This window comes from Nesoenas mayeri, assembly GCF_963082525.1.
Source record: "Nesoenas mayeri genome assembly, chromosome: 1".
In the NCBI taxonomy this organism is placed as follows: Eukaryota; Metazoa; Chordata; class Aves; order Columbiformes; family Columbidae; genus Nesoenas; species Nesoenas mayeri.
In genome coordinates this window covers 51,903,131-51,930,147 of record NC_137541.1, presented here as the reverse complement: position 1 = coordinate 51,930,147, position 27,017 = coordinate 51,903,131, and the positions used below count along the sequence as shown (strand labels likewise).

Sequence of the window (27,017 nt, the reverse complement as noted above, 5' to 3'; positions counted from 1 at the left end):
CCACTGCTCTCTTCTCCTACTTCTGCTCACAAAAGGAATTACACAATATAAAGGCTTACCTGTAAAAAACTGTGCAGGTTTTTTAAGCTTAGGGGTTAACGTAAATAGATATCTATACTTAGAATCAGATTGATACTGGATATGCCTCTATAAAATAATAAACCTTTGGCCATACTATTTATAATATTTGACTTTTGTAATTCCTTTGCCTTATTACCAGGTCATTTGTTAAGACCGATTCTACGCAATTAGAATTAGAAGCACATCTTTTAATTTTGGGTTCAAACCACCCACTGTGTGTTTTCATTAATAAAGCCCAAGACCTAAAGTATAGCTATACAGGCAGCTAATATTCTCATTTTTAGCTAGCCAAATCTGTATAGTAAAATTCGAAGGTTAAATTTAATACATTTGCATGATTCCTTACTTTTCCACATTGCAGGCAGACATCTTCCCAAATACATGCAAGTGTCTATTGGTGAAAAAGCTATTTGCACTGAGGTCTTTGTTACTAGTTTCTCTTGAGAGCAGGATCAGGCCTGAAGTGTGGTGTTTGAACACAGTTACAAGCCACATAATGTACTACAACATGGAGGTGTTTACCAGAACACACTCCAGGGTGACAAATAGTCACTGTGCTGTTCACAGTGTTCAAGCAGTCACAAAACCCTGCTTCAGATGTGGCTCCTTTCTTCTCTCTTTCACACCTCATTTTTCATGATACAGATTCAACTTTTTTCCCTTGACCTTCTGCACTGCTGATAAACTCAGCTTACAGAGCCTGGATAATTTTCTTTTCATTATGCATTCATTCTGTACAGCTCTTTCCATCTTTTTCTTCATCATTCCTTTTATGAGAATTTAAGGACAAATACTAAAGAAGTTCACCTCTGTGTAAAAGCTCACTGCCAAATAAATGTGTGGGTACTAATCAGGAATACTGTGGCCATGAGAAACATTGACCTGAAATAATTTTTTCAAGATCTGTCCCATCAAATCCTTTTCCAGAATTTACCTTGATGTTATGCTGCTGGTGTAATCACGGAATCATTTAGGTTGGAAAAGACCTGTAAGATCACTGAGTCCAAATGGTGTCGAAAATCCCATAGATGTGTGTTCTAGTACAGGGGACAAAACATGAGTTGTAACACATAACCGTAGCAGTATAGCGATTGTAGAGGGGCAGCATGAAGGCCAGAACACAAAGAGAAAATTTTTGTAGTTACAGTGGTCTATTGGTACTGTATTCTCTATATTAGGTTGGAGTTCACAATCCCAAGCATTCTGGAGAATGTATTTTCAAAAAACATTCATGAGGTGAACATAAGTAATCTTTTGAGGGATAAATTTCAACACTTAACACTAATGCAAAAGAAAAAAAAAGGCTTTTACTGAGGAAAGGTTATGATGTAGAGGGTCTATATGTAACATTGTGGACTAAACTTTCTATTTCTCTAACCATTCTTTAAATACCAGGTGGACTGTGCAATCCACCTATAGAAAAAAGGAAACATGAAAAATTATCTATCCATTATCGTTAAGAAGTCATCACAGTTTAGGGGAGAAGGGCAGATTAAGAGCTGAAGAACAACGAACTCTAGCAACTGCAAATACGATTCACTGATTAGTTCTCGGCAGCCACATACTAACCATTTTTTGCCTGTTTTGAAAACCAGTTCTACCTATTGACCCATGGAGTGCTCATATGCCTATAAAAATCAGAGGTAAAAGATTCCCTAAGGTCAGAGATTTGAGAATCTCACTCAGAGACGGTCTGAAAAGAATATCTTACACATGTAGTTTCTACTTTCACAAGCAGTTTTTGTACGAAGAATGGGTGGAACTTGATGAGCGTCTTCTGTACTGATGTTGCATGCCGGAGAAAGCTAATAGTTAATGTTAAAACTTAATCACTAGAAATGCTGACTGAAAGGAAAGTGGTTATGTTTTAGGGAGTGTTCTTTTGATTAAGGTGGAATGTGCCATGCACACTTAATTTAACGAGATTAAAAAGGAGAGGGCTCCTGCTGTTGTCTTGAAAACCGCCCCATTAATAAAGCCTCCCTTTGTGCTCGGTGATTACAAAGTTCTCTGGGGAAAAAGACAAAAAGAAAAGAAAAAAAAGTGTGTCTGCTTTGTAAAACAGCTGAATATGCAGCAGCTAACTTGTGGCATTTATAGCTAAAATAGCGTTCAGGTGACACCCCCATGTGCGCTCTGTATGTGTATGTGTTTCTCAGAGAGAGACTGACTCAGTGTTTTGAGACCAGGGGTTTCATTGCAGCAGCTTTTGATTTACTGCATCTGTCTTTGAGCCTTGGTAACATAAGAGCTCCGAAATGGTATTTTTCTGGTGACATTAAGCTTGTCTTGTTTACTAGAAGTTCTACATAACGACCTAATTAAAATCTGTGATCCTTATTTCACAATTCAAAGTTCAGTTGCATACAGGTTTTATGAAAAGTAAGGAAAAACCCACTGAAGAACAAGATACTATCTCAAGATGAAATAATATATTATGCAATGATAACATCTAAAAAAATACACAGGGAATAATATGTTTCCCACTTTTTTATGGCACATATACACAGTGGCACTAGTTTTTATTTATTTTATAATAATTTTGTCTGGAAATAATGGGTAAAAATTTTTTATCAGCTTTTCAAAGAGCACAGCAGAGAACTAATTTTCTATTAAAGAGGTTAATTTGGGGAAGGTTAGAGTGTTGGGAATTAAATATGGAGATAAGTTGAACTCTGAATGCACTGCTCTAAACCCAGCCAGAGGTGGTGTCACCCAAAGCTTTTGTCTGAGCCAAGTTCTTGTTCAGTAGATAAATCAGTGGTCCTACTGTTACATATTCTTGTCTATTCTTTGTTTACAGATACTTGCACCAGTACCTTTGTGGTAAGTACCTCCCCACAGAGGCCAACAGCATGATAAGGAGAATCAGAAATTCTGCCCCAAGAAGGTAGATTAGGATCTTCACAGTGACTCCAACAGCAAGACAATGTCAGTGACTATTTCTCTCCTGGGGCAAATGTCTGTGGTTTACAGTAGGGATACTCATCGGTGAGGAAAGTGGTGTCACACTGGGGAGCAATTATATGGGTTCGGAGACCAACTTTATTCCTAAGTGATCTGATTTAACCCTTTCTATGTAGAACCCTGACTCCAAAAAAAAGGTCTGTTAAAAGGATTACAATGCAGTACTTAATGCTAGTTGCTTTGATTGCATTTGTTACTAACACCTCCTGCAGATGTACTCTGAAACTCTGTGATGCCAACTGGAAAGCATTTTCTCAAAGGAAATTAGAGCCTGCACTCCTGGGAGTAACTTTTGTGTTTTGCACACATTTATATATTATATAAAGCCTCAAAGATGTTAACAGTTACCTGTAAAAAGAGTTGAGAAACTGCATGTAGCAAATGTATAATAAGATGGGCCCATGTTCCAGTACAGCTGGATAACAAAGCACTAAAATGGGGTGGCCGAGCTGCTCCCATGGAGTTGCAGCATCACAAAGCACCGCAGCTCTTCACATGCACACTCAGCTCTGTGACACCCCATTTGCCTGCTGGTGTTTCTTTCCAGACCTGTAACTTTGCAGAAGTAGTTTGACAGTGACATCCACCTTGGGACCAGCCTGGTGAGCCTTGATGAGTGGAGCTGCCCCTCAGGGAGTGCAAAATTAGTGAGAAACTTCGGCTTTGAGCTGCAGCCCGGCAGAACCTCCCTGGAGGAGTGACACGAGGTCTCTCCTCGTCTCTCATAAGCAGATTGTGTGCCAGTTAGGAAATTTATAGTTTCCGCTTCTACATTGAGAAGAAGGATTTTTTATTTTCTGTAAGCAACTTTAGACTTATTCCTGCAGTTCCTGGTGCTCTACTGGTGTGCACCTGCCTTTTCATGGGCAAATTTAACAGAGATTATAATAAACTTTCACTGTTGGGATGTATTCCTCTTGAGCACCCTAGCAAGATACATCAATGGGTTCTGCACATCTGCTTAATTCTTCCACAGGCTTATTTTGAATACTGACGAAGGGACATATTGCTAGAAATGTGTGCTGTGGAAAAAAACCACTATCTTGAGGACAAGTGCAAGGGGTTACACTTATTTCAATGGATTTTGATCCAGTGATTGCCAGTAAAACTTAAAAAAAAAAAGGCATTTTTTACACTGAGGGAGGCTTAGTTGACTAATGAACAACAGGCACATCCCTAGTTCAGGGAAGTTAAAGGATCAGCTGTTTGCTGATCTCAGGAAACTATATGAGCCCTGGGAAGAGGCAGGGCCGGGATGAGGACACAGATCTCGGTTAAACCATTGGCTGATGCTGTGTTACTGTGAAGTATAAATACGTGTATTAATTTTTCTTATCCCTTAGGAATCCTAACATGATTTTATTTTGAAGCTGTTGTGATTCAAATAAGAGACACTGATGCTGTAACATTTCTCTATGGATCAAACAATTCTTTTCCTGTTTTTATTACAATATTTGTTTAAGGTAAGAAAGATACTCCTTTTTTTTTTTTTGAAAGTGTTTAGATATTCTCATTGTATGTTGAAATTTGATGGCTTGTGATTTGGGCTATTTTTTGGTGTTCTAGCAGTCACAGGGAGCTCTCGATTATTGCTACTATGCATTATTTGTAAATAATTACAAAGCCTCTCTGCGTCACAGATCAGGGTTGGTAACACTAATGCATATAAAAACTGTTGCTAGCTGACAGGTTCTAGGTAAAAGTAGTTAAAACTGACAGAATTTAATTATTTAGTTAGAGGTATGTCTTCTGCATTTCCTACTAATTTGCATTCTTATATGTTTCTGTTACAGGATTCAGAAAGTCTAGACTGTGACCAAATGAAAAAGCCTACTAGAGTAGTTTTGGTGGAGTGGACTGAATTGCCCAAAGGAAAGGATCCAGACCATTATATTGTAACGTACCAGAGAGCAGATGCTTTAAGTCAAAAAGTAAGTTTCATCAATATAAGCGATAAGTAGCTCCAAATGTATTTAAGCTGTACATACCAGCAGTTAATAGCATTGTGTGTTTGTTTGTAAAAATAGTAATGTAAAATAGCAGTTAAAGAGGGAGTTTTGAAAAATTGTGCTGAATTCTGTAATTCATGTCATTTATGTGCACTCTTACAAAGTCTTATTGAAGCCAGCTGGACCTAAAAGACTGTTGGGTACTCTGGTTGAATAAGGATAGACAGAATATGCAAGTTCTTCAAAGTGCTGTGGTTTGGAGGAGGACGTTAACTTCTCCAATAGATATCTGTGGGAGGACATTGTTGAGCACATGATGTACAGGAACTTAAAGAAAATATGGTGATTTTAATATGAAGATAATAGTTTGATTTCTAAAACATTAAGTATTTTGCAGTTTGACCACATCCCTAAGTTTGACATGCTGCAATATATACCCTTTAAAAAACTTTGTAGATAATTTATGAATTGTATTTTTATTACTTTCACTATGTCCAGAAATTCTTTTAACTTGCAGAATGTAAGAAACATTTCTAAATTTGAACAGAAACCTGTCAGTACTACAATTCTGCTTGAGGAAAATAAGAAGTATGATATTACAATAGAATCCATAAAAAGCGGCCAAATCATAAGTGTGAAATCATTTAAGACACGTAAGTAGTGTAGTACAAAAATATTTTGGTATCATCATAGTTAATCTAATACTGAAGATTAAAAAGTGGGTATTGAAATGTTGAGCTTAATAATGTATTTAGAAACTTTGCATCAGTGTATATTTTCAACCATGAAGAGCAGAAGGAATAATTTTATATAACTTGTTTGGTTAATAAAACTGTGCCCCAGTTTGGGACTGTTGTAAAAGTTTGGGAGATTTTTAAAGGTTACAGGGTCTGCTATACTACGGTAATTTTAGAAGAGATTTATAAAAGAGGACCATTGAGAAAGTTCCTTGCAGCCTGGCGATTTCAACGTAGGATTGTGGTTATTTGCCTTACATATATTAAATATATTGGTTCAATATTAAATATTTCTATTTCCACTTTATGACAGCCCCTCTTTAAAAAGGGTTAATGAGTCACATAAATATCTTAGTATTGTGATTAAATGGGGCAGACTTTAGTATAAGAATTTGTGGGTCTAGCCACTGAACTTATAAAAAAATCATTTATAACTGTAAATCTGTTCAGGATCACAGGTCCCACTGATTACTAAAATGAAAGGGCTTTCTAATCTTAATTTTCTTACTTGCTTTAGGATAGTTTCTAGTATTAGCTTTGTACACATTACAAGCTCATATTAGCTTTGGTATACAGTCTTGGATCTGAATACAAACAACATCATTGGGAAAAATACATAGTAAGTTGAAAACATTGCAGCAGCTGTCCACTCTGCTGAAAGTTAGTATGTTTAATAAGCTATTGGAAATAAGTCAGGTTATACTACTAATGTGCTACTGTACCTGACATCAGTTACTTAACTGATATTCTAGCAAAGTATGCACTTTTACAGTACTCCTTAAACTGTGCACTTTACTTTTATTTCTGGTTGCTTCAGACATAATTTTACATACTATGACAATAAAAAAGAACATGACTTTCCTATTTGCTCAGTAAGACATTTTCTGTTTTCGCACTACCTTTCTTTGCCTACTGTGTGTATCCTGCATCACTTCTTAAAACTAAAAAGCTAATTATTCTGTTGTGGTATTTGTTTTTTCTTGGTCTACTAGGTGGCATTTCAGAAAATGACATCAAAGCATTTGTGACAGCTACTACAGTGTCATTTAATTGGAGTACAATAGCTAAAGAATTTTCAGTTTCAGTTTCACTGAATGATACTTCTCAGACTATAAACCAACCCAGTGGATTCTTTGTATGGAGTAATTTGACACCTGCCACTTTATATACATTTAAGTTTATATTTGAACAACTGCATCAGGAATTAATAAATGTGTCTCAAGCACTGGATGTGCAAGTTGAAACAGGTATATGTTAGAGTTTGTTGTAGTCACAGTGAATGCAAGGAAACACTGCAAATTTTCTAGAAGAGTTAAAAGTAAATTGTAAAAAGCCTGTATTCCATTTTACAATTTTTAATAGATGTGGATTGTTTCATTTATAGAAAGCTGAAGGAGTTGAATGCTAATGACATAGGAAGGTTATTTCTAATTAGTATTTCTTAGTATTTTTAGGAGCAAGAATTCAAATTTGTATGTGCATACATTGTAAGCTAACTACACATTTTGTGGTCTAAAATCGTCAATTGAATGTTGAGGTTTGGCATTGTAATTTTTCGAGTGTATGGATTAAATTTGCTATATAGTTTCAATGAAAAGGCAGGGAAAATCCTGAAGCTGCTAAGGATTTGGAACACTTTATGCCAGCCCAGTGATGGGTTTGTACTGCTGAATGGCTAAGCCAGCTGCGCTGTTTTGTTAGAAGTGCTTTGAAGGAGGCATTCTGGGGATTTTGAGGCTTGATTATGTAACTTCATAACTTTAAATGTACTACTCTGATAATGCAACTTAAATTTTTTTTAAATTAGAAACACAGAAGAAGGGGTGGCATAAGCTCAAATTAAATAAAATAATTGTTCCAAAATTAAAAGAAACCCCAAACAACTAGCAGTAACTTAGCTTAAAGAATTATTTTTTTCCCAAGAATAGGATAAAAATTATTATTATTATTTTTTCATTGGGTGGTAGTGGGTACTCTTTTAATTCAGTCAATCAGATTTTTTAAGACATTCAGGATTTTGAAGGAGAGTTGATTCATGACTGATTTATTTTTTTTGGGGGGGGGGAAAGGGGGTCAATAATTAATTAATTAATGCTGTGATCATCAAATGCCCATGTAATTATAAAAAAATCTAGAATTGTACCACTGCTGTAAATGTTATGGAGCATCTTTAAAATCCTGTCCTTGTTCCCCTGTAGGCACCTGTTCCCCAGGCTGGGTGGCATTCCAAAGCAGCTGCTATCGCATGGCTCAGGGCAGCAAGCCCTGGAAGGCAGCACAACAAACCTGTGAAACATCTTCACAAGGGGCGCATCTTCTTGACATAGGGAATAAAGAAGAACATGGTTTTATTTTGTCTTACCTCCAGACAATTAGTCAAATAATCATGTTATGGACGGGACTTAATGACTTAAAGGTTAGTTTATATTTTCTACTTTGCTGTTGCATATATGGAAGCAGGAGAGTTTGGAAATACAGAATGCAATTTGTTGGAATAAACATTTCCACACCATAAATGGGGTTTTTTGGTTGTGGTTTTTTTTTTTTTTTTTGGGGGGGGGATGTGTGTAGATTTTAGTAGCTGTAAGAGGAATCATTATTTCTTCATGTTTAGAAATACTGAAAATATTTAGCAAGCCAAAGCTGAGGAAAAAAAACCAACACAGTTTATACATAACGTGTTTAATTTCCTTTTTTTTTGTGAGTATTTCACATGGATATTGTTTGGCCTGCAGGTGGTGCTGCATTACCAGATTTTAAATCTTCACATATGTTACTCACTTTGACTATCAAAGTCTGGGTCTGGCTTTCTCGGTTTTGATGTGGGTTTCATATACTGAGTGTTGAGCTTGGCAAGGTCTGTCCAGTATGGCTGGATGCTGGATAGACCAGTGGCAGAAGGAACAATAGCAAGATATTTCTTGTGAAAAGTTTCCTGTTCATCACATTTGGAATATGAGGGTTCTTAATGGCAGCTCTGCTTTTATTGAGTCACTGTGGTGTGGCATGTGGTTTGGAAACAGCTAGAGAGATAAATATAAGTATTTGGAAAGCTCTCTGAAAGATGGAGACGCTTTACCAGAAACATGAGATCCAGTCGTCCTGTGATTAGACCTAGTGAAAACGTCTTTTGTGGTAAGTAGCAGAAGGTAGGGGGGTAACCAGTGTTTTTCAGTTTGGATAACCGGCACTCCAAAATTTCTTTTTATTATAGTTTTGGTCAAATTAATTTTAAAAGAAATGCTTTGAAAAACAGTAAAAATAAACTTTTTTTGTTTTTTCCTAAACTCTCATTACCCAGAAAAGAGTTAATTGCCAGTTTGGAAGCTGTTAGTCAACTGTTTAATCATTACATGCATTTTTATGTCTGTGGGAGTACAGTCAGTTAAATGAACTAGACGAGTACCTTGTTTTAAGAGTAGCAATGAATAATAACAAAATGCTTATTTTTCAAGTACCTCTTTCCTAATATTTTTATTTTATTAGCTTGTTCAGGTACCATATGAACATGTTACAATCCTTCTAAGTGTCATGGTTCTTATTTGCTGTCACAAAATTGTACTTATCCCAGGAGTTCAAAGATCATGGGGCATATGCTAGGAATCGCAGGATTTGTTTTAAATCTGAAGTAAGGAAATACAGATTCCATTGGTTTTGCTTTCTTTTTCAGATTTGAACCATTTACTTAGACTTCAGCACTGCGAACTTGCTGTGCCTGTAGGCACTTATGCTAGTGTCACTCCTGAGAGTCCTCCAGTGTCGTGAATAAATATGTTAGGTTTTTATTGATCCCTGTAGATGTTTGTGTATGTTAGTGCAGTGCAGCCTGAAATCGGTCTCCCACTAGAGGGGTCTGCATTGCAATGCTGTGAGCATGTTCTACAAGCATTTTTCCTTCCAAATATCACACTGCCCCAGTCTTATATTTGTAGGGCTCTGCTGGGGAAACCGAAGTACCTCAAAGGTTAGAAACTTGGAGCCAGATGTGAGTCAGTGTCCCAACTGCTGAGCTACCGGCCCATGTGAGAAAGAGGAAAAGACGACACCTCCTCAACTGATTGTGAATCGAGCCCTGGATTGTATTCAGCTGAACTAGTTTTCCTTTCAGACTGAATTTATGAATATTTTTGACGGATTTTTTTTTTTTTTTCAGTGAATAAAATTTTTAGGAAAACATCCATTCATTTTTATAAGATTATTTGACTAGTAGTTTTTCTTAAAAGACTGTTTGTAATACTCAAACACTCTACATTAGCCTTTTGTTCCTGATATTATGCTATGATATGCTATGCTATGCTATGCTATGCTGTGCTATGCTATGCTATGCTATGCTATACTATACTATATCATATTATTACCTTGTAATCTCTTGTATTAGAAGGGATAGAAATTTACACTGAAATATTTACTGCATTCAAAATGTTAATGTATAAATAATTTGTATAAATTATGTATATTTTTGATGTTTAGGAGATGTGCTTGCCATGACAAAAGCCTTCATAATTCATCAATACAATGTAAAAACACATGGAATTTTTACTCACTTTTTCTTTTTTTCTTCTTTTTTTTCAATGCAGGAAGAAGGTCATCTCTTGTGGACAGATGGATCTCCTTATCTTCTAAAGGCTGGTATCTCAGCTTTGTCGATGATACCAGAAAATGAGACTGACTGCTATGCCCTTCAGAGAGATCCCACTGGTCCAGGCTATTACTTCACAGGATTTTTCTGCTATATACAGCTACCATATATTTGTGAATATGAATGTAATTATCTTTCTTATCTCCAATTATGTTTATCTTTGAAGATAAAAGTATAAAAAGTTTTTCATTATTTTCAATTATTTTTTTTTCATTCTTGGTGTTCTTTTTCAGTACCTCTGGTACCAGAAAACTTCACATTTAGTGTGCATGATGTCAAGACAACTGAAGCTGTATTTACATGGAGTGATATGGACATATGGCTTAAGTCAGGCTTTGCACTTACAATTAAATACTATTTTGATCAGTGGAAACCATACATTCTGAACTTGCCTGTGAATACAACTCAAATAAAAGTTGTGCAGTTGTCTTCTGGCCTTTGCTATAGCTTTTTATTAGCAGCAAGGAACCAAGAAGGGGCACAGACTATCTTAAGTCCAATTCTGAAGGTAGAAACAAGTAAGTCCCCAAAAGAAATAGCAGTAATAACCAGATAATCATACATTTTTTTAAATGTTTTTCTTTTAATTACCCTATGCCATTTGCTGATATTGTCTGAAAATATAAATAACTCTGAACATGAATTCTGAATCCAGGAGAGACCAGTTGTTATGGTGGATTCCAATGTCTTAATTTTGCTTTTGTGCTAAAATGCTTTATTGGGATTGATGAGGAAAAGTTCAGCAGTTTCTGGTGGCCACAAGCAGAAAGCCAGCTACAGATTCTGTTTCTGTGAAGTATATTTTAAAAGCTTATTCTTACCGTTATTTTACTCACAGGATTCGTACTGATGTCCGTAGGGAAAGCTGGATGTCAGAGTAGCAGTAAGGTATTTTTTGGCCATGTTGATGAAATGCAGAAACCTACATTCTAATCTGAAGTAAAAGATTTGTGGGAATAAATAATGATATCCCTAGATATCTGCAGTAAAGATTAAGGCAAGCTTCATGGTTTAAAAATACACTGTGTTTTGACCTGCATTATACAATAGGACATAAGAAAAATTCATGAGCTGATTAACTTGTGTTCTAGTAAAATCTAGCTGAATGAAGCCAAATGAAGCCTGCCACTTGATACTGATGAAAGATACCTTTGCATCTAAAGGTGATCAAATGGACATGTCCTCGAGGAAAAATTAGCTCATGGGCACAACTTTACATGCAGATTTTCTTCAGGTTCCTATTTCTGTGGTACTGGGAAAATATCCAGATTTGCAAAAGTTAAAGGAAATATACTACCCTAGTATTTTAACCAATTCTGGCAAGACAATCCAAATATGAGACAGAGGTCCATCTTTTTAAGGTCAGAGCAAAATACAGGTTTTTCTTTAAGGGAAAGAACTATTCCTTTTCTTCAGCAAGCACATTTTGTACAGTGCAGCACTTCTTCCCCTGGGCTGCTTTAGTGCACTTGAAAGTCTTTCCATCTCTTGCGCATACCAGCTTCTCTGCTTCTTAATATGATGATTTATTTTCTTTATGTAAGACCCTGTAATGCAACTTACCTCTGTGATGGAGGGAAGATATTCCTGCTTTCTCCTATGATAAGCAAATGCGTTTTTCCTCAGAAATCAGCTTCTCAGTTGCAACATTGCTATCTACAGAAACCTGATTGTCCAGACAATGAAAAACAGGATGATTCACTGATTATTAGACTGGTGACCAAATTGTTGGAAGAGATGTAGGAGACACAATGAAGAACTGTTTTGAAATGTTTGATAAAAATAGTGTGCGTAGAACACTTATGCTTTCTGAAATTCAGTAGACTTTGCCTATTAGTTCATTAGGGCCAGGTTTTAACCATCATGGGTAATTCATACCATTTACCTTTGATAATGTTTCTGATCTGACTGACATACAAGAGAGAGGACCTAAGTGAGGAGACTGAGTTCTTCATAAAGAACTGAGTGATTAGGAAAACCTCAGTTAGGTAATGAGAATATACCCTTGCAGATCAATGTTATAACAGATGTACAGCAAAGTTGATTTGTTTAATTGCTCTAACATTATTTAGCATTTATGTCAGTGTGTACTTTTAGGTTTTCAGGCTGTATTTGGGAAAAATGAAAAAAATAATTAGTTATTGGTAAAGATATCAGAAGCTATTATCCTATTTCTATTCCTAATCTTAATCTATAGGACCGTTGCACTCCCAGAAGTTAGAGGCTACATATGTTTCATCTGCAGAAATACATTTGAAGTGGAAGCCTCCACAGCATTCATCCAGTGTTTATTTTCATTACTACCTCGTCAATATTTTGGATACCGAAACCAACATTTGGGAACAGTTGCCGGTTGAAAAAAGCAAGACTTCAATAGTAATAGGAAATGTAAAACCTTATCATCAGTATCATGTATATTTACAGAATGTAGCAGAAAAAGGAACTCTAAGCTGCCATGAGAAGCCTATATTAATCACAACAGGTGATGTATCCATTTTCTGGAGGCTTTGTTTCACTAGACAGAGTTTAAATTGAAAATACAAGGCACAAAAGTACTTTTAAGGCCATGTACAGATTGCTGTTTGTTGAGATGTACTGGGGGAAAGTCAGAGGGATTCTTTTCTATATTCTCTGTTGACCGATTCTAACCTTCAGAACCTCCTAAAAGGGTGAATTTACCTATCCTCTTATTTATTTACTGACTCACTTACTTACAAGCACATTAATATGTGCTAGAGAAGCAATATCCTCTTTGATAAATATTTATGGTTTGTATATTTAATTTCAGCAAAGTAGAAACATTACCATGATGTCTCAAATTATGTAGGTAAAAACAGATTAATTTGGTTTTCTGATCACAGATACTGTGACTCAGATTGTGTCATCTTTGTTAATCTGTATATATCCAATGGAACAGGATATACTTGTAAAATAAGTTCCTATTTGCTCTGAGAAAACAGAAAGCAGAATTGGCCTGTAACAGGTAGTTGTCTGCAAACTATTTTAAGAAATAATTAAATGGATTAGCAGTTTTAAACAAATGAAATTTTTAGAAGAAAAAATAAACCAAAAGTCAACTTTGGGAAGTGCTTAATAGTAAGTTTGGTCTGTGCTTCTATACTGACATGTTTTTCTCTGATCAAGCTGTCAGTCCACCTACAGCCGTTTACATTCACCCAGAGGATGTACAAGAAGAGAGTGTGGTGCTCCACTGGAAGCTGCCACAAGAGGGTCAGGAATCCTTCATTCAGGTGAAGCCAACTGCAGACATCGGTGACACCATGAAGTTTTTAGTAAGCAATACAGAAGAATTTAAGATTGATCTCCTAATTCCTGGAATGGCTTATGAAATAGCAGTGGCAAGTGTAAATAATGGAAATATGAGTGAACTGAAGACCATTCAATGCACTTTAAGTAAGATATCTTTTAACTGTGGAGCCTACAGATTATAATACACACAACATCCGTCTCATTATCATTACTATCATCTAACAGATTTGGTAGAACAAGTCAATTTGCTTAATAGCCAAAGATCAAAACTACAATGTGAAATGTACCGAACCAATCCTAATTGTTAACAGCAAAGCAGATGCTGTTAACTTCCAAAGAAGTGGAGGCTTGGGAAAAAACATTGGTAGTGCTGAATATTGTTTAACTGTGGGGAGGACCACAGTAAGGAATCCTGTTCCCACTGACAGAAGAAATGAACTGAATCACTGATTTGCAGTGAAATAACAAAATATTGGAATGGTTGAAACAGACTGTTTGTTTTTGGAGATGCATTAGTTGTTCTGTGAACTGTGAGAGAGAAATTGCCCCGGTAATGGTGAGATGGTGCTGGGAAAAATTTTTAAGAGTTAGAAGTAGTAGTAGCTGAAAGGTAAAAGCTTTACATTGTTTATTGAAGGGTCTTTCCTGTTAGTCATAGTTTACCAAGATATTGAAATGCTTTTGGCACAGTATACAGTTTTTGCATATGTGAAAGGAATGGGCAGGATTCACTTCTACATGTGGTATATAAAGGCTGCAGCTGTCACGTTATAGATATGTGAAATGCTGCGTTGTCATTTTTTCTGGATGATTACAGTATTTTGGAGGGTAGCAGACTTAGTCTTTTTCAGAATTTTTTATATAGGATTAGATGTAATACCTCATTCAAGACACAGATGACACAAAATTCTAGATAGAATTTTTCACAGCTGTCAGATCCAGCTGGAAGAATATGAAACGCACCAATATTGCATCCATCAAATGTATCTCATTCTCCATGCTCATCTCCCTATCCAGATGTATCTTTCTGTATATTTTTTCAACTATCTTGACTTACAATCTTGGTGCTGTTGTAGCTAAAAATGTAATTCACTGATATCTTTGGAAAGCTAACTTGCTATGATTCCTAAATCATTTGTCAAATGCTCTTAGGATTCCAGTACTAAGCACCTAAAAAGATCTAGCTGTTATGGTTTCTGAGCGATGATGTGTTTTATGGTAGCTATTTGTTTGCACTGGGGAAGCATATTTCTCAGGGCAGTTGCTCCAGATTTATTGCATGGTTTTCCCTGAATTTATTTTCAACAATTTTAACATGTGACAATTATTTTTCTTCTTCTTTTAGAGCCAAAACCTGTTCAAATTGTAGTTCCTTACATGCTTTATAGCCATGCAGTGGTGTTATTTGTTCGCATGCCGGATATTGGAGTATTTGATGGCATATATGTTGCAAGTAAAGGAGGACCTAATGCGACATTCGTTTTAAAAAGTGATGGTAAAATAACAATTGAAAACCTTACTGCAGGAACAGAATATGATTTCTGTATCTCCACAAAAAGTGGAACAATGTTGAGCTCCTTTTACCATGTATCTGGTGTAAAAACATGTGAGTATTTCAAGTTTATTCCTAGAAAATTGCACCATATTTAATTGATTTGTAAAGCCTTTTACTTGATTTCAGTGCAGTAGAAAAGCAGGCTATTTAAAAATAATCTTGATACTTGTGTGTAAGAAATTGATAATTATACTAACACTAGCTGACTTTTAAACAAGATTGTAACTATCCCTTATAGTTTCTAAACCTTCTAAACTGTGTCGTTTTTTGTTTTTTATATCAAGTCTATAAAAATGTCTAACAAGTATTTCTGGAATTTAGGCAGTATTAAATTTTTGTCCTTGTGGGAAAGAAACCACATTTATACTGTTTATTCTACTCAAGAAGATGAATATCCATGAAATTATTTCTCTATTTGAAATCAGTAATTTTATTCCTCCCAGTGCATCTTTGAGCAAATAATGACAGCATTGATGTTCCCATTTTTCAAGATAATAACTTCAATAACAAAGACATTTTAAAAAGTATTATGGCAGGGGTACTCCTTCGAGCAAGGCTTTAAAAAAAGGTACTTAATATAGATTAAAAAATGTTTAAAAATACCGGCTAAAAGTCAGTGTTTTTATTTTCCTATTATTTATGATAGTTATACTTCCTATACTTATCCTAGTTATACTTCCAGAAGCTTTTATTTTCATGCTTTATCATTTTTCTTTGAAATTCTTTTCTACTTTGTTTCTCTCAGAGTAGAAATGTTATAAAAGAAAAAAATAAGAAAGGATAAAAAAAAAGTAAGGAAGAAAGAAGTTGACAATGAGGACGAGACAGGAAAATTCTTCCCCAAATAGCGAAAACTTTGAAAGCTGCTTTTTCTTTAAATAAGATTTTAATAAGAACTTGGGTTTTGATTTTATGAAAGGATTTCCTAAATTTACTGTGAAACTACCTTAGAAAACTTAGTTTTGGTCTGTCTCTTCTGAGGATCAAAAACTTGGAGGAAAAAAAGAACCCCATACCCACTAACCCGTCACCTGTATACAGTTTTTATCAGAAAAAGTATAAATTTTGGTCTGTTCCAGCCAGAAACAGCTGTAGGGGGGATGAAAGAGATGCAGAGAAGAATGGAAGGTCCTCTGTAATGTGATCTGTATTTTGTCATACAGGGTTATACTAATTAGGCAGAAAGTGTATTTGTCTTGCTTGGTCTCCCCAGTTTTGCTGAGCTGTTTGACAAAACTCAGGTGCATTTGGAACCCTATGATGATGGTATTGGAGGGATTAACTTCATTCTGGAAGATTTTTTTCTTCCTAGAAGTGCCAGCTCTGTCCTCAGGGAGAAATATATGTTCAGTTCCATGTGATTTTAAGATAAGCAAGAAAGCAATTTTCTTTGAATAGCGGTAATATTATCTATTTGTTCTTTCTCCATTTTCCTATTTTGGAATGTCCGTGTGTTTGCACGCCTGAGATGAGATTTTGCCCTCTATTTGTTTTACTGATTGTATTCACATTTATGTCTCCACAGGAAATATAAAAAGTGTTGGACTGAACAGTAATGTCTTTTATGTTCTTCTGTAGGTCTGGCAGCTCCACTCAATGTACGAGAAGGTGACATTACAGACACTTCAATACAGATTGCTTGGGACCGTGCTGATGGAGATTTTCATCAATACGAAGTCACATGTATAAATTGTGCAAATGCTTTCAGGGTATGCTTTTTAAAAGACCACTTGTGTGTAGGCAATGCAGGAATCAGAGGTTAAATTAAAAGCTATGTCTCCTATTAGAATAGATGTAGGTACCATTTACATAATATAACTAAGTTTTACAAGCAGTTCTGTGAAAGCTGTATTCGGTTTTCTAGGTCCAGAAGGTCAAGCAAGAGACAGCAACATTTTCCAACCTTACTCCTGGTAAGCTGTACAACTTTACAATTCGAACAGAAAAGGAAGGTTTCAGAGACAGCATTTCTGTGACAAAGGAGATAGAGACAGGTGAGACCACAGTCTTGTCAAATTCAGCATTTGTTTTGCTCCATTTATATGTCTTGCTTTAATCTACAGTTTCTTTATTTTTTTTTTGTCTCAAAAAGAGGAAAGTAATTCAACAATCTTCACCATTTTCTCTTTATTCTCTGTCATTGTTATTTTTCTTATTCTTTAACTGCTTGTGTACTTTAAAAATGTGAATTTGAATATGGTTACAGTGTACAATGAGCTACCAGAATTAACTTCATAACTACTCAAGCAGCCGTACACTCTAGTAACTGACACTTGCACACTGAACACACTCAGATCTTCAGAACTGAATTGGTTTTATGATGTTCTCTCACTGGCCAGCATGCCAGCAAGAAAAGTAACAGCCATCATATACAAAATCTTATCACTACTTGGGGCAGTCCTGAAAAGCCAATTGGTTACACATTTGCATATCGCATTACATAATCCTTTTAGTGTATAATGAGCAACATTAAGCTAAAGGACACTTTATTCAACAGTCTTGAGATACGTGTTAAAGCAAGACTCAAATAATTTTGTGGGCTTCAAAAGGTCTAAAGCTACAAAGTCGGTAGTGTTTGCACTTTGTGATTAAGTGTTTCACAAGCCAGTCTTATCTTTATTATATGAGCAGACCAACCTAAAACTGAAAAGATTTACATATCTTTAGGTTAGCAGTTGCAGACAGGATTATTTCTTTTAAGTGATCACAACATGACTGAATGTGTGAGCGCTAGTGAGATCCAGCCAGGTGAGCTGGTGGGTGGGTGAAGTGGTGTTGGGAACAAGGGGTTGAGTGGGCCAGCTCTGGATATGATAGCATCTGTGTATCTCTAAGGGCAAGAGCACAAGGGTGTCCCCTTTTTGGACCTGGGAAGCCCCCTTGTACACATGTATATAAGTATTCTCACTAGTGGACCTCTGTTCTCTCAGCCAGAAAGGGGAACAGGACAGGAGTCTTGGTGCTGTCTGTGTTCCTGTGAGCCCTCTGAGTTCTGTTTGTTATCTGTGTGGTTGGCCACATGTATATAGAGTTTTTATTCCATTCTGATGACATGATCCCTCTCATAAAGTAATGTATTTAGAATGTATTTTTAAAGTAACATATTTTTTTTTTTTAATTGTCACACAGTACCAAGCTCTGTGGAATATCTGAACTATAGCAGAGACTCTGAATCAATAACTATTACCTGGCCACCAGCTCAAAATATGTTTGATGGATACATTATTTCAATAAACAGTAAAGTCTTCAATGAGGAGAAAATGTTACCTTCCAGTGCAAGGTATGAAGACTACATTTAAAAATAACTGACATGAACTCAAACCAGATGTTTCACTGTAGATTTAAAATAAGTAGCAGTGTAACTTATATGTGGTATGCATTTGAAGTTTTAATTGATGTACATTACCCACGTGAAAAAAGATTGAGATACATTGTTTAACAAAATACAAATATCATAAGATGTGTTTGTGCAAAGAGGAGCAAACAAAATACTGTACTGGATTGAGCACCAGTAGAACCTGTGTGTCGTTCTGGATATTTAATCATTTAAGACTTTCTGTTACAGTACTTGAACTTGCTGTGAACCATAGTGTGATGCATTCTATTTAAGATTTTATCATACTAAAATAGTTTTTCACTGACAGCATATACATATGTATACACACATCATGTATAAATAATACCCATAATACTGTAAAGAATTAACATATGAATATACAGGCAATTTAAAAATCCTAAAGAAAACAATCTCTTTCTTTAATCTTTGTAGAATGCACAGATTTGAGAGTCTTCTGCCGGGCACTGATTTCTTAATCAGTATTGTGACAACCAATGGATTAAAAAGAAGTCGCCCCACCATCCTCAAGATTAGGACCTGTAGGTTCATGGTTTATCAGTAACTTTTCATGACTTCAGATAATTAGAGTTGTTACATTTTAAGGTGGTGTCTAAGAAAAGCTATTCCTTCTCAAATCAATGTTTCTTAATAATGGCCGAATTAATATATATGTCTTTTCAATCTAAACATCCTTGAAAGTTACTAAGTAAATAAAAGCTATTAAAACACAAACAAGTTTCCTCTGTAGTTAATGGGATTCTACCAGTAGCTGCAACAGCAGTAATATTAGCATGATAGAACTTTTTCATAAAAATGTATAAACAGTGATTTTATTTCTGATTTTATTGCTAATATGTAGAGGTGAATTTGATTGATTTTACATTCTTCTTAAGTCCAAAATGAAATCTGTTTCTACACTGAAGTGTGAAATCATGAAATACAGCAGTGTCTTCTGTAGATGATAATTTTCCTCAAATTAATACAGATTATTTTGATAATAAATTTTGCACCCACTCCTATCTTTACCACAGATCCTGATCCACCGTCAGATTTACAGGTGTTTGGGCAAGAGGAAAATACAGTCTATTTTTCCTGGAAACTACCAAGAGGAGGGTATGATATGTTTCAGGTGAGATAAGAATGGGAAGAAACCAGTGCAATCCCTTATATCATTTTTTTTTTTTTAATTTATCAATGAAATTATCATCCTGTATGTACTTATATTTGTACTTATAACCCACACAAGTATGGGAGGGAAATACTGCTATGGGAGAAGATCAGCTAAATACATACTTCATAGTACACAAGATTTAAAAAAAAAATATCATAAAATTAGACTTTTCAAAGCTTTCAAAAGCTCATTTTTCATCTAGTATGCAATAAGAAAGATTACAGGTCAAGGGCTGAATGGAACTGCAATGTAATATTTTTTTCTTAGTTTTTTCAAATTTGTAATACAAATTAATTTAATTAAATGGCAAAAAAAAATCATTCTAGATAGAAGGATCTAACTTTTTGTTTAGAAATTTACAGAATAAAACTTTTTTTTTTTAATGTAGCAATTTAAAAGTCAGAACTGCAAACATTTGATAACTCACATATCTTGGGCACTAAGCAATTTAGGGATTTCCTGAGTGATAGATTGAAACTGGACATACAGAAGAAAAGGAGTGACTGTTTTCTGGTGTGGAAACATTCTTGACCACAGAAACAAGATTTAGTTACTATTTCTCATATCGATGTCCCTATATTGGGTTCTCCCTTTGTACTTTGGTCAGCTACTGGCCTCCCCAACACCCAGATAGGCTTATTGTATGTTTAAATTATTGTTTTCATTAGTTGTTATACCATTTTCAAGTCACTCGTCAGTATCTTTTGGCCTGCTGGCCCATCTTTCTGCTTCTTCTTGCTTCTCTGTGCTTCTTAATTTAGCTTGCCTGAATTAGGTAAGTTCATAGTTTTTATTTTTCTTGTTTTGACATGATGTCCAGTTTTTAAGGATATATTTTGTTAAAGTAACTCTCTTTACTGTTCAAATGGTTTTGCTATTTCTACATTCCCTCTACAAACTTTTTGAGTGATGTTTTATGTATTAAAGTTGCATTTCAGTGTTTTTCATACCGTGACGCTTTTTGGTGCTGCTCATGATTTCTTTCAATTTGCTTGGTAATTTTTAAGTATTTCTCCTGTTCTAATTAAATATCACTGTGTTGGATGTTTTATGCTTACAAAGAAGCTGAGTCCTAATACTTCATGGCTGGTATTACAGAGTGGCTCTTCACCATTTGTGGTTCAAATAATATTCTTTGCAACATTTGGCACAAAATCCAGAGTTATTTCTATTCGTTCAGTTCTCTGCTCAGAAACAATCTGCTGTCACATCTAAACACTTTGTGGATCCTGTTTTACTATGACATTCAACCATTCTCTCCTTTGTATCCTGTCTTTTTCAGTCTGCCTTGTATTATCCCTTGCATTTTGCAGTCACTGTATGAACACGGTCATGCAGTCAATAAAATGGTGGCAGTAATCTGTTCTTTAAACATGTCATTTGAATCAATAAAGATTTCAAGGTACGGTCCTGTATGGTGGACTTACTTCACTGGGATATTCTTTAGTATGTAGCACTACCATGTGAAAAAGTACTTTGCTTTAATGGCCTTGCACTGTTTACACCTCAATATTACTGTATCCAATGACATCCCCATGACTTCAATTATATCCTTACCTAAAACTTGAAATCTGTGTATTAGCATAGTTTCTTGACATTTCTTATCTCTTCATTAGTGTAGAACTTCATTGATCTGAATGAATGAGAGTAGCCAGTTCACCTTGCACAGCACAATTTGCTGATGTAGCCTGGAGTATTTTTATAAATTTTAAAATTAAATTAAGATCTCTTGTTCATGTTTTGAACCAATTCAAATCTACTTTTGTATGTGGTCAGGTTATTTTTACCATCCTGTGGAAAGTAATTGTCATCTGTAATATTGATCTTTATGGCACAGTATTATTGTTCAGCATCTCAGAGCAAGCAGGCACATTAGACAGTGCTTTGTCTGAATAAATGAGCTTATCTTTAAATCTTTAATGAGAAAGGCTTCAGTAGACTGGTTGCTTAGTAAGGTGCACCTGCATAAAAGGGATCATTTTACTAATCATTTAAAATTAATTATCCCAGCTCACCAACTTTCTATGCAATATATTGTAGTTTGTAGAGCAAAGAGTGCACAAAAGCTATTTTCCTAACTTGTTTATACTAGAGGTAAATCTTTAATCTATAGCTTTGCTTCTAGCGTTTTGCAGTGCTGTAATTCTAATAAGGTGATGACAGCCTCCAAGATTTAGTGTGTATTAACAGGTACTGTGCTGGTAAAATATACAGAGGGCAACTGGATCATTCCCCCCACAAATGAATAGCAGCTGAACCAAAGTGCTTTCAGGTCACTACCATGTGTTGAATATCCCTTTTCTGTTGGAGGAAACAACAGGAGGCAGGACAGGACACACTGATATCAGCAGATGCAAACCTTCTCAATCTTTTAGTACTTAGTACTAACTGAGAAACCCATGTGCATATGCTGGAGATGCTTCTCCAGAGCCTCCTCTGCAGGGCAGACACAACACGCATCTTGCCTGTCACTAATGCAGACATGAAACAAGCTGCAGTTGCAGCTTTCTGTGTCCACAGAAAGGACTATATCAGGAAATGTTTTTCTCACCTTAGAGTTGTCTGGGAGGTCAGAAGGTATCCTCACAGCTTCTAGGATTTAAGTGCCCAAACTTCAATTACTTGGTATCTCCAGCACTTTTATTCTCTGCAGTGGCTCTACACAAGTGAGTTTTCAAGGTTAGCAGGGAGTGGAGTTGAGTGGCTTATGCCTTGGGGCTCTTTTCAGAATCTCACCTCTGGGTGTTTGTTGGTTTGATTTGTGTAATTATTTTTTTTCCTTTGCCAGAAATGGACAGAGATTTCAGAAGTGTCTCCATTTTAGAATTAAAAAAAAAAACCAACCTCACACTGTTGATTAATCCTTAGGCTCGTCTTCTACCCCTCGGCTATTCTGATTCTGTCCTGTAGTTAATTGTATGGCTCGTCAGTACACTTGTGTGACTGAGCAGTCGGAGTACATTTCATTATCTTTCTTCCAAGAGCAAGAACGTGTCACCTGTAAGGCATGACTTAACTTTGCTTCCTTCATCTACTTTTAAAGATTAAAGTCACTGCTTTCACCACTGGGCTATTAAGGAATCTTAGAGTAAGTAGTGGATCAATCTTGTAGAACATAATATAAAGCTTAAGCCATACCCCTGACATTTTTTTTTCGTTAAAATACGGAAAATATCAGAAATATTTTTATATAAACAGGTAGTTTGAATCTCTGAATATTACTTTTATGATGTGAAATACTCTGATATAAGAAATTATTTTTCTTCCATAGCTTTCGTATTATCTCGTGAATAATGAAAAGCTGCTTACCAGAACAGTTTACGACAGCAGAGCTGTAGTGAAAAATCTGGCCCCTGGAACAGAATACTTTTTTCAGTTGAGGACAGTTAAAGGCTTGGATTCCTCTGTGGCTGTGGAGAAAAAAGTCATCACAAGTAAGGAAACGCCTTATGACTTGTCTTTATTATTTTTTTTTTCTTTTTGAAAACAGGTGAACGTTCTGAGATATTTATATTGTTGTATGTATGTGACTCAAAAGGTTCACATGGTTCAAAGTGAAACTTTAACTTTGGGTGGCAAGTTCCACTTCTTCTTGTGAGAGCTGTTTGAACAGGAGCCTTGTACATAATTTGCTGGATTGAAGCTGAGGAATCTATAGACATAGTTGCAGATACCTGTTTGAAATTTTAAAAAAAAAAAAAGGGTGAACTCACAAAATTCTTGAATGTTTAGCAGAATGGGATCTTGCCGGAATAGCATCCTATACTTTAAGAATTACCTTGCATTTTGTTTACAATTGTTTCTGCATCTCATAAATTCTTGCAAGCCCATGGTCCAAGGTTGGAGGATTGCTCCTGTACAAGGCCACAGAATGCTTTAAAGAGTAAGAGGCATTATGCTTCAATCAAGTTAACAAGCTCCAGAAAATTACTCTGTATCCTGCACTCATTTTCTGTCTCTGAGCAAACATGGATTTTCCAATGTTGCTGTGATAAAGCATAAGAGGGGGGTTTGTTAGTGGCAGAGATTTGAAGGAATGGGTTTATATTGGATTCCAGACTGCCAAAGCAGATAAAGAACAGCCAAATGTAATCAGAAAATAAATCAACTCCCAGATTTCTACACATGCATGTCATGGATCACCTCCCTTCTTTTATGTGTTTTCTGTGGTTTGTTTGAACTGTAACTCATCAACCCCATTAACAGTCAAGGAGTCTCTGCACTTAAATATTCAAAGATTAGCAAATCACTGAATAACACCCAGATCTAGTCCTGCAGATTCTTGTTAATGAAAAATGCAACAGAATAGTCATCCTCATCATCATCATCATCATGGTCCTGAAGTTGCTCTTTATTCTCAAGTAAATGTTTTCAAGAGTATTGTGAATGAGTCCAGTATGTGGTTAGATTATGGAGAGTTTATTATTTTTAGTGACAAACGTTTAGGATTTTTTACATGCTGAATAATCCAGCCCTTAATGGGATTATGCTCACTGGTATTTTTCAGAAAGCTTCAAGAAAGATAAATCAATCATCTGGAAGATTCACTTTTTTTAGGAGGAATGGAAACATCTTTCTTTTCTCTCTGTGGCTATGCTGCACAGATTAATGGAAGTGCTATTTGTAAATAATTAGCTGTGATTTTAGGAATTTTAATATATCAAAAAAAGATATTTAAAATGTAAAAAAGGGTTAATCACTGAGACAATGCAATTTACTGTACACCTAGGTGACTAGATGGACAGTTTTCCAAGATTATATTGCCTATGATGTATTTTAGAAAAATTTTAAGTGAGTAAAATGTCAATTTATGTTTACAAAGTGTTCCATTCTCATTCTGTTTCACCAGTGAGCAATGTTACTGTTCTTTCAGAAGATCTGATAAGTCTGAAATTTTCTTTGTAATACATAGTACACTTAAGAGGTACATCCACAGGTTTTATCCTGTGCAGCATAATAGTACTGCTTTCTATAGTATTTTTTTAGAAGTATTTCTTAAATTTGTATGAATATTTCATAATTCTGTGAGGCCTCAATTAATTTAAATAAAACCTACTTATTTTTAAAGAGTGTACTTTTCTTATATTTTAAGGACTATGCATTAAATTTTTCTTTATCAATCTGAATAATTTTTACTGCAGAACCTGCTGGAATATGTGGTCTGGCATTAAAAATGGTAAATACTTCCTCTGCAACTTTAGTGTGGAATCCAACCAAGACTAACTTCACCTCTTACGAAGCATCTTTATCAAATGACACCTTTATAAAGAAGTTCAGGATTCCAGGAGCACTGACTGACTACAGCATTACAGACCTGACTGCTGGGGGCATTTATAATTTCACACTGCAAAGACTTAGAGGAAATATTGAAGGAGCTTCTGCTTTCATTAAAATTGTAACAGGTCTGTATGGTTTCTTGCTTTCTCTCCTCACCGGTGGATGGTAGCTGTCAATAACAGCACACATTTAACTTTGTACATCTCACATTGTAGAATAACACTGGAATTTCAAGAGATCTTGCATGTTATATCTAGCTGTGGCTGTGGACATATATTACTTATGCCCTATTCAATCTGAACTTAGTGCTATACCACCAGAAACATAATTTCTTTAGTAGTGCTGCTTTTCCTTTGACCATTTTAACCATTTTCATTTTTTTCCAGGTCTTATCTTCCAAAGACCTCCCATGAGCTGAGTTTTACCATATCTGATTTCAGTTGTTTTTTTTTGCAGTGAGTCAAGTTAAACAGGTTTACAAATGTTGGTAAAGCTTCATATTGTAAACTATTCCATTCAAGTACTTTGTTTTTTGTTAGATTAGTGATTAAAATGCAGTGGGGTAAAATCTCAATACTGACACATGTCTGAAATTCACCGTGATATAATAATGTAAAATACAGATGAAATTTCAAGAGGAGAAAGGTGCACCAGAACTACCTCAACCAATTTCTCTTACTACTTTCCTGTACTACTTTTCATAAGGATTTTTTTGTGGCAATGACAGGGCCATATGAGAGAGACCTGAGAAGTGTTGGAATTTGTCATTGATTGACTACTTTGACCAAATGTCATGACATTTGTATGTCTGCTTTTTGGATCAGTGCTTGACAAACTGTTCGTGCTTCTTTGTTAGGGAGACTGAAGTAAGAGATTAGAGAGCTTTTAAAATGAAGTGATATGGGGACGAAAATCCTCACATTTGTTTTGAGGTAGTGTCTTGAAGGTAAAATTAATAAGAACCAATCTTGTATATCTTTTAAACTAGGACCGCAATGCTATAGTACTTTACTTGCAACTAATATATTTTTTTAAATACAGGGAAGATTTAAGTCAGTTTAGTTGAGCTAACTGTGCTTCGTCTTGCTTAAATATATTGAGATTACATTGCAATCCAGAGCCTGCTGGTTTATGATGGTTAATTTGGGGAAAAATTAACATGTTGTTGTATTTTTCACTCCATACTCACTGATATATTTGCTCAACCTCAACCAATTTTCAGTCCACTCACTCGTGATATATATGTATATATATCTCACAGGTATTGAGTATTATTTTTGTACATGAAATTGTGAAATTTACAGCAAAATGTTTTGACTATGCTTTACACAAATATACTGGCTGTATACATTATACTAATAGGCTGAGCGCTGCTGGAGAGCAGCGTGTGTGTCCGTGTACATGAAACTGGAAGGAGGATGATAGAAAAGCAGGTGCATTGAGGCTCCAGTGAACCACGCACACATTCGCCTTCTCTGATAATGTGGTTAAGTCTGCAGAAGGGTAGAACTGAGGTGGTTTTTTTTGTGCATCAGTGGGAAGGATAATTCTCAATCATAGAACACTAGTAGGAAAAACATGACCTTCATGGGACTAAATTTCTCTTTCCATGTGGACATTTTTATGTTCTCTTCTGCTGCTGTGTCAAAAGGAATTGAACTGAGGTAAAGAGATGATTTAAATATTGTGATAACTGTGCACTCAGAGAGTAATCATGGGTCTGTATAACAATACCTCTATAAGCATAAAATTCAGCTTTAAAGTTGACATCCATAGAAATAACACTACTGATGATAACAGTAGGATTTCAAATTTATGAAAGTATACTAAAAGGAAGAATTGACACTCTTGGGTAGACTTGCACACCTCCACATTTGTTGATTTTTTATTTTTTCTGTTATTATTAAAATAAAGCAGCAAGTTAGAAATCATGCATACAAGACAAAAATGGACTGAATATAAAATCTAAATATAATATTTGGATATAGTAATATTTCAGATAGATTATTTCATGGCAAAACTGGAGTATGCTGA

At 35.5% G+C, this 27,017-nt stretch overlaps 1 protein-coding gene across 1 annotated transcript in view; it reads left to right on the top strand.

Annotated features, from left to right (window-relative positions):
- Positions 1–4,303: 4,303 nt before the first annotated feature.
- PTPRQ (protein tyrosine phosphatase receptor type Q) overlaps positions 4,304–27,017 on the top strand; it is a gene marked incomplete at its 3' end in the record, with an annotated part of 130,178 nt that continues 107,464 nt past the window's right edge. Inside the window, exons 1-17 of the mRNA XM_080361602.1 lie at positions 4,304–4,511; positions 4,842–4,979; positions 5,515–5,650; positions 6,727–6,981; positions 7,933–8,150; positions 10,312–10,498; positions 10,607–10,891; positions 12,571–12,855; positions 13,518–13,787; positions 14,989–15,249; positions 16,777–16,907; positions 17,063–17,192; positions 18,328–18,478; positions 18,968–19,074; positions 19,567–19,664; positions 22,978–23,140; positions 24,848–25,108. Coding sequence (XP_080217728.1) covers positions 4,464–4,511; positions 4,842–4,979; positions 5,515–5,650; positions 6,727–6,981; positions 7,933–8,150; positions 10,312–10,498; positions 10,607–10,891; positions 12,571–12,855; positions 13,518–13,787; positions 14,989–15,249; positions 16,777–16,907; positions 17,063–17,192; positions 18,328–18,478; positions 18,968–19,074; positions 19,567–19,664; positions 22,978–23,140; positions 24,848–25,108 — 3,124 coding nt within the window. The 5' untranslated portion in view covers positions 4,304–4,463. The remainder of the gene's footprint in view (positions 4,512–4,841; positions 4,980–5,514; positions 5,651–6,726; positions 6,982–7,932; positions 8,151–10,311; positions 10,499–10,606; positions 10,892–12,570; positions 12,856–13,517; positions 13,788–14,988; positions 15,250–16,776; positions 16,908–17,062; positions 17,193–18,327; positions 18,479–18,967; positions 19,075–19,566; positions 19,665–22,977; positions 23,141–24,847; positions 25,109–27,017) is intronic.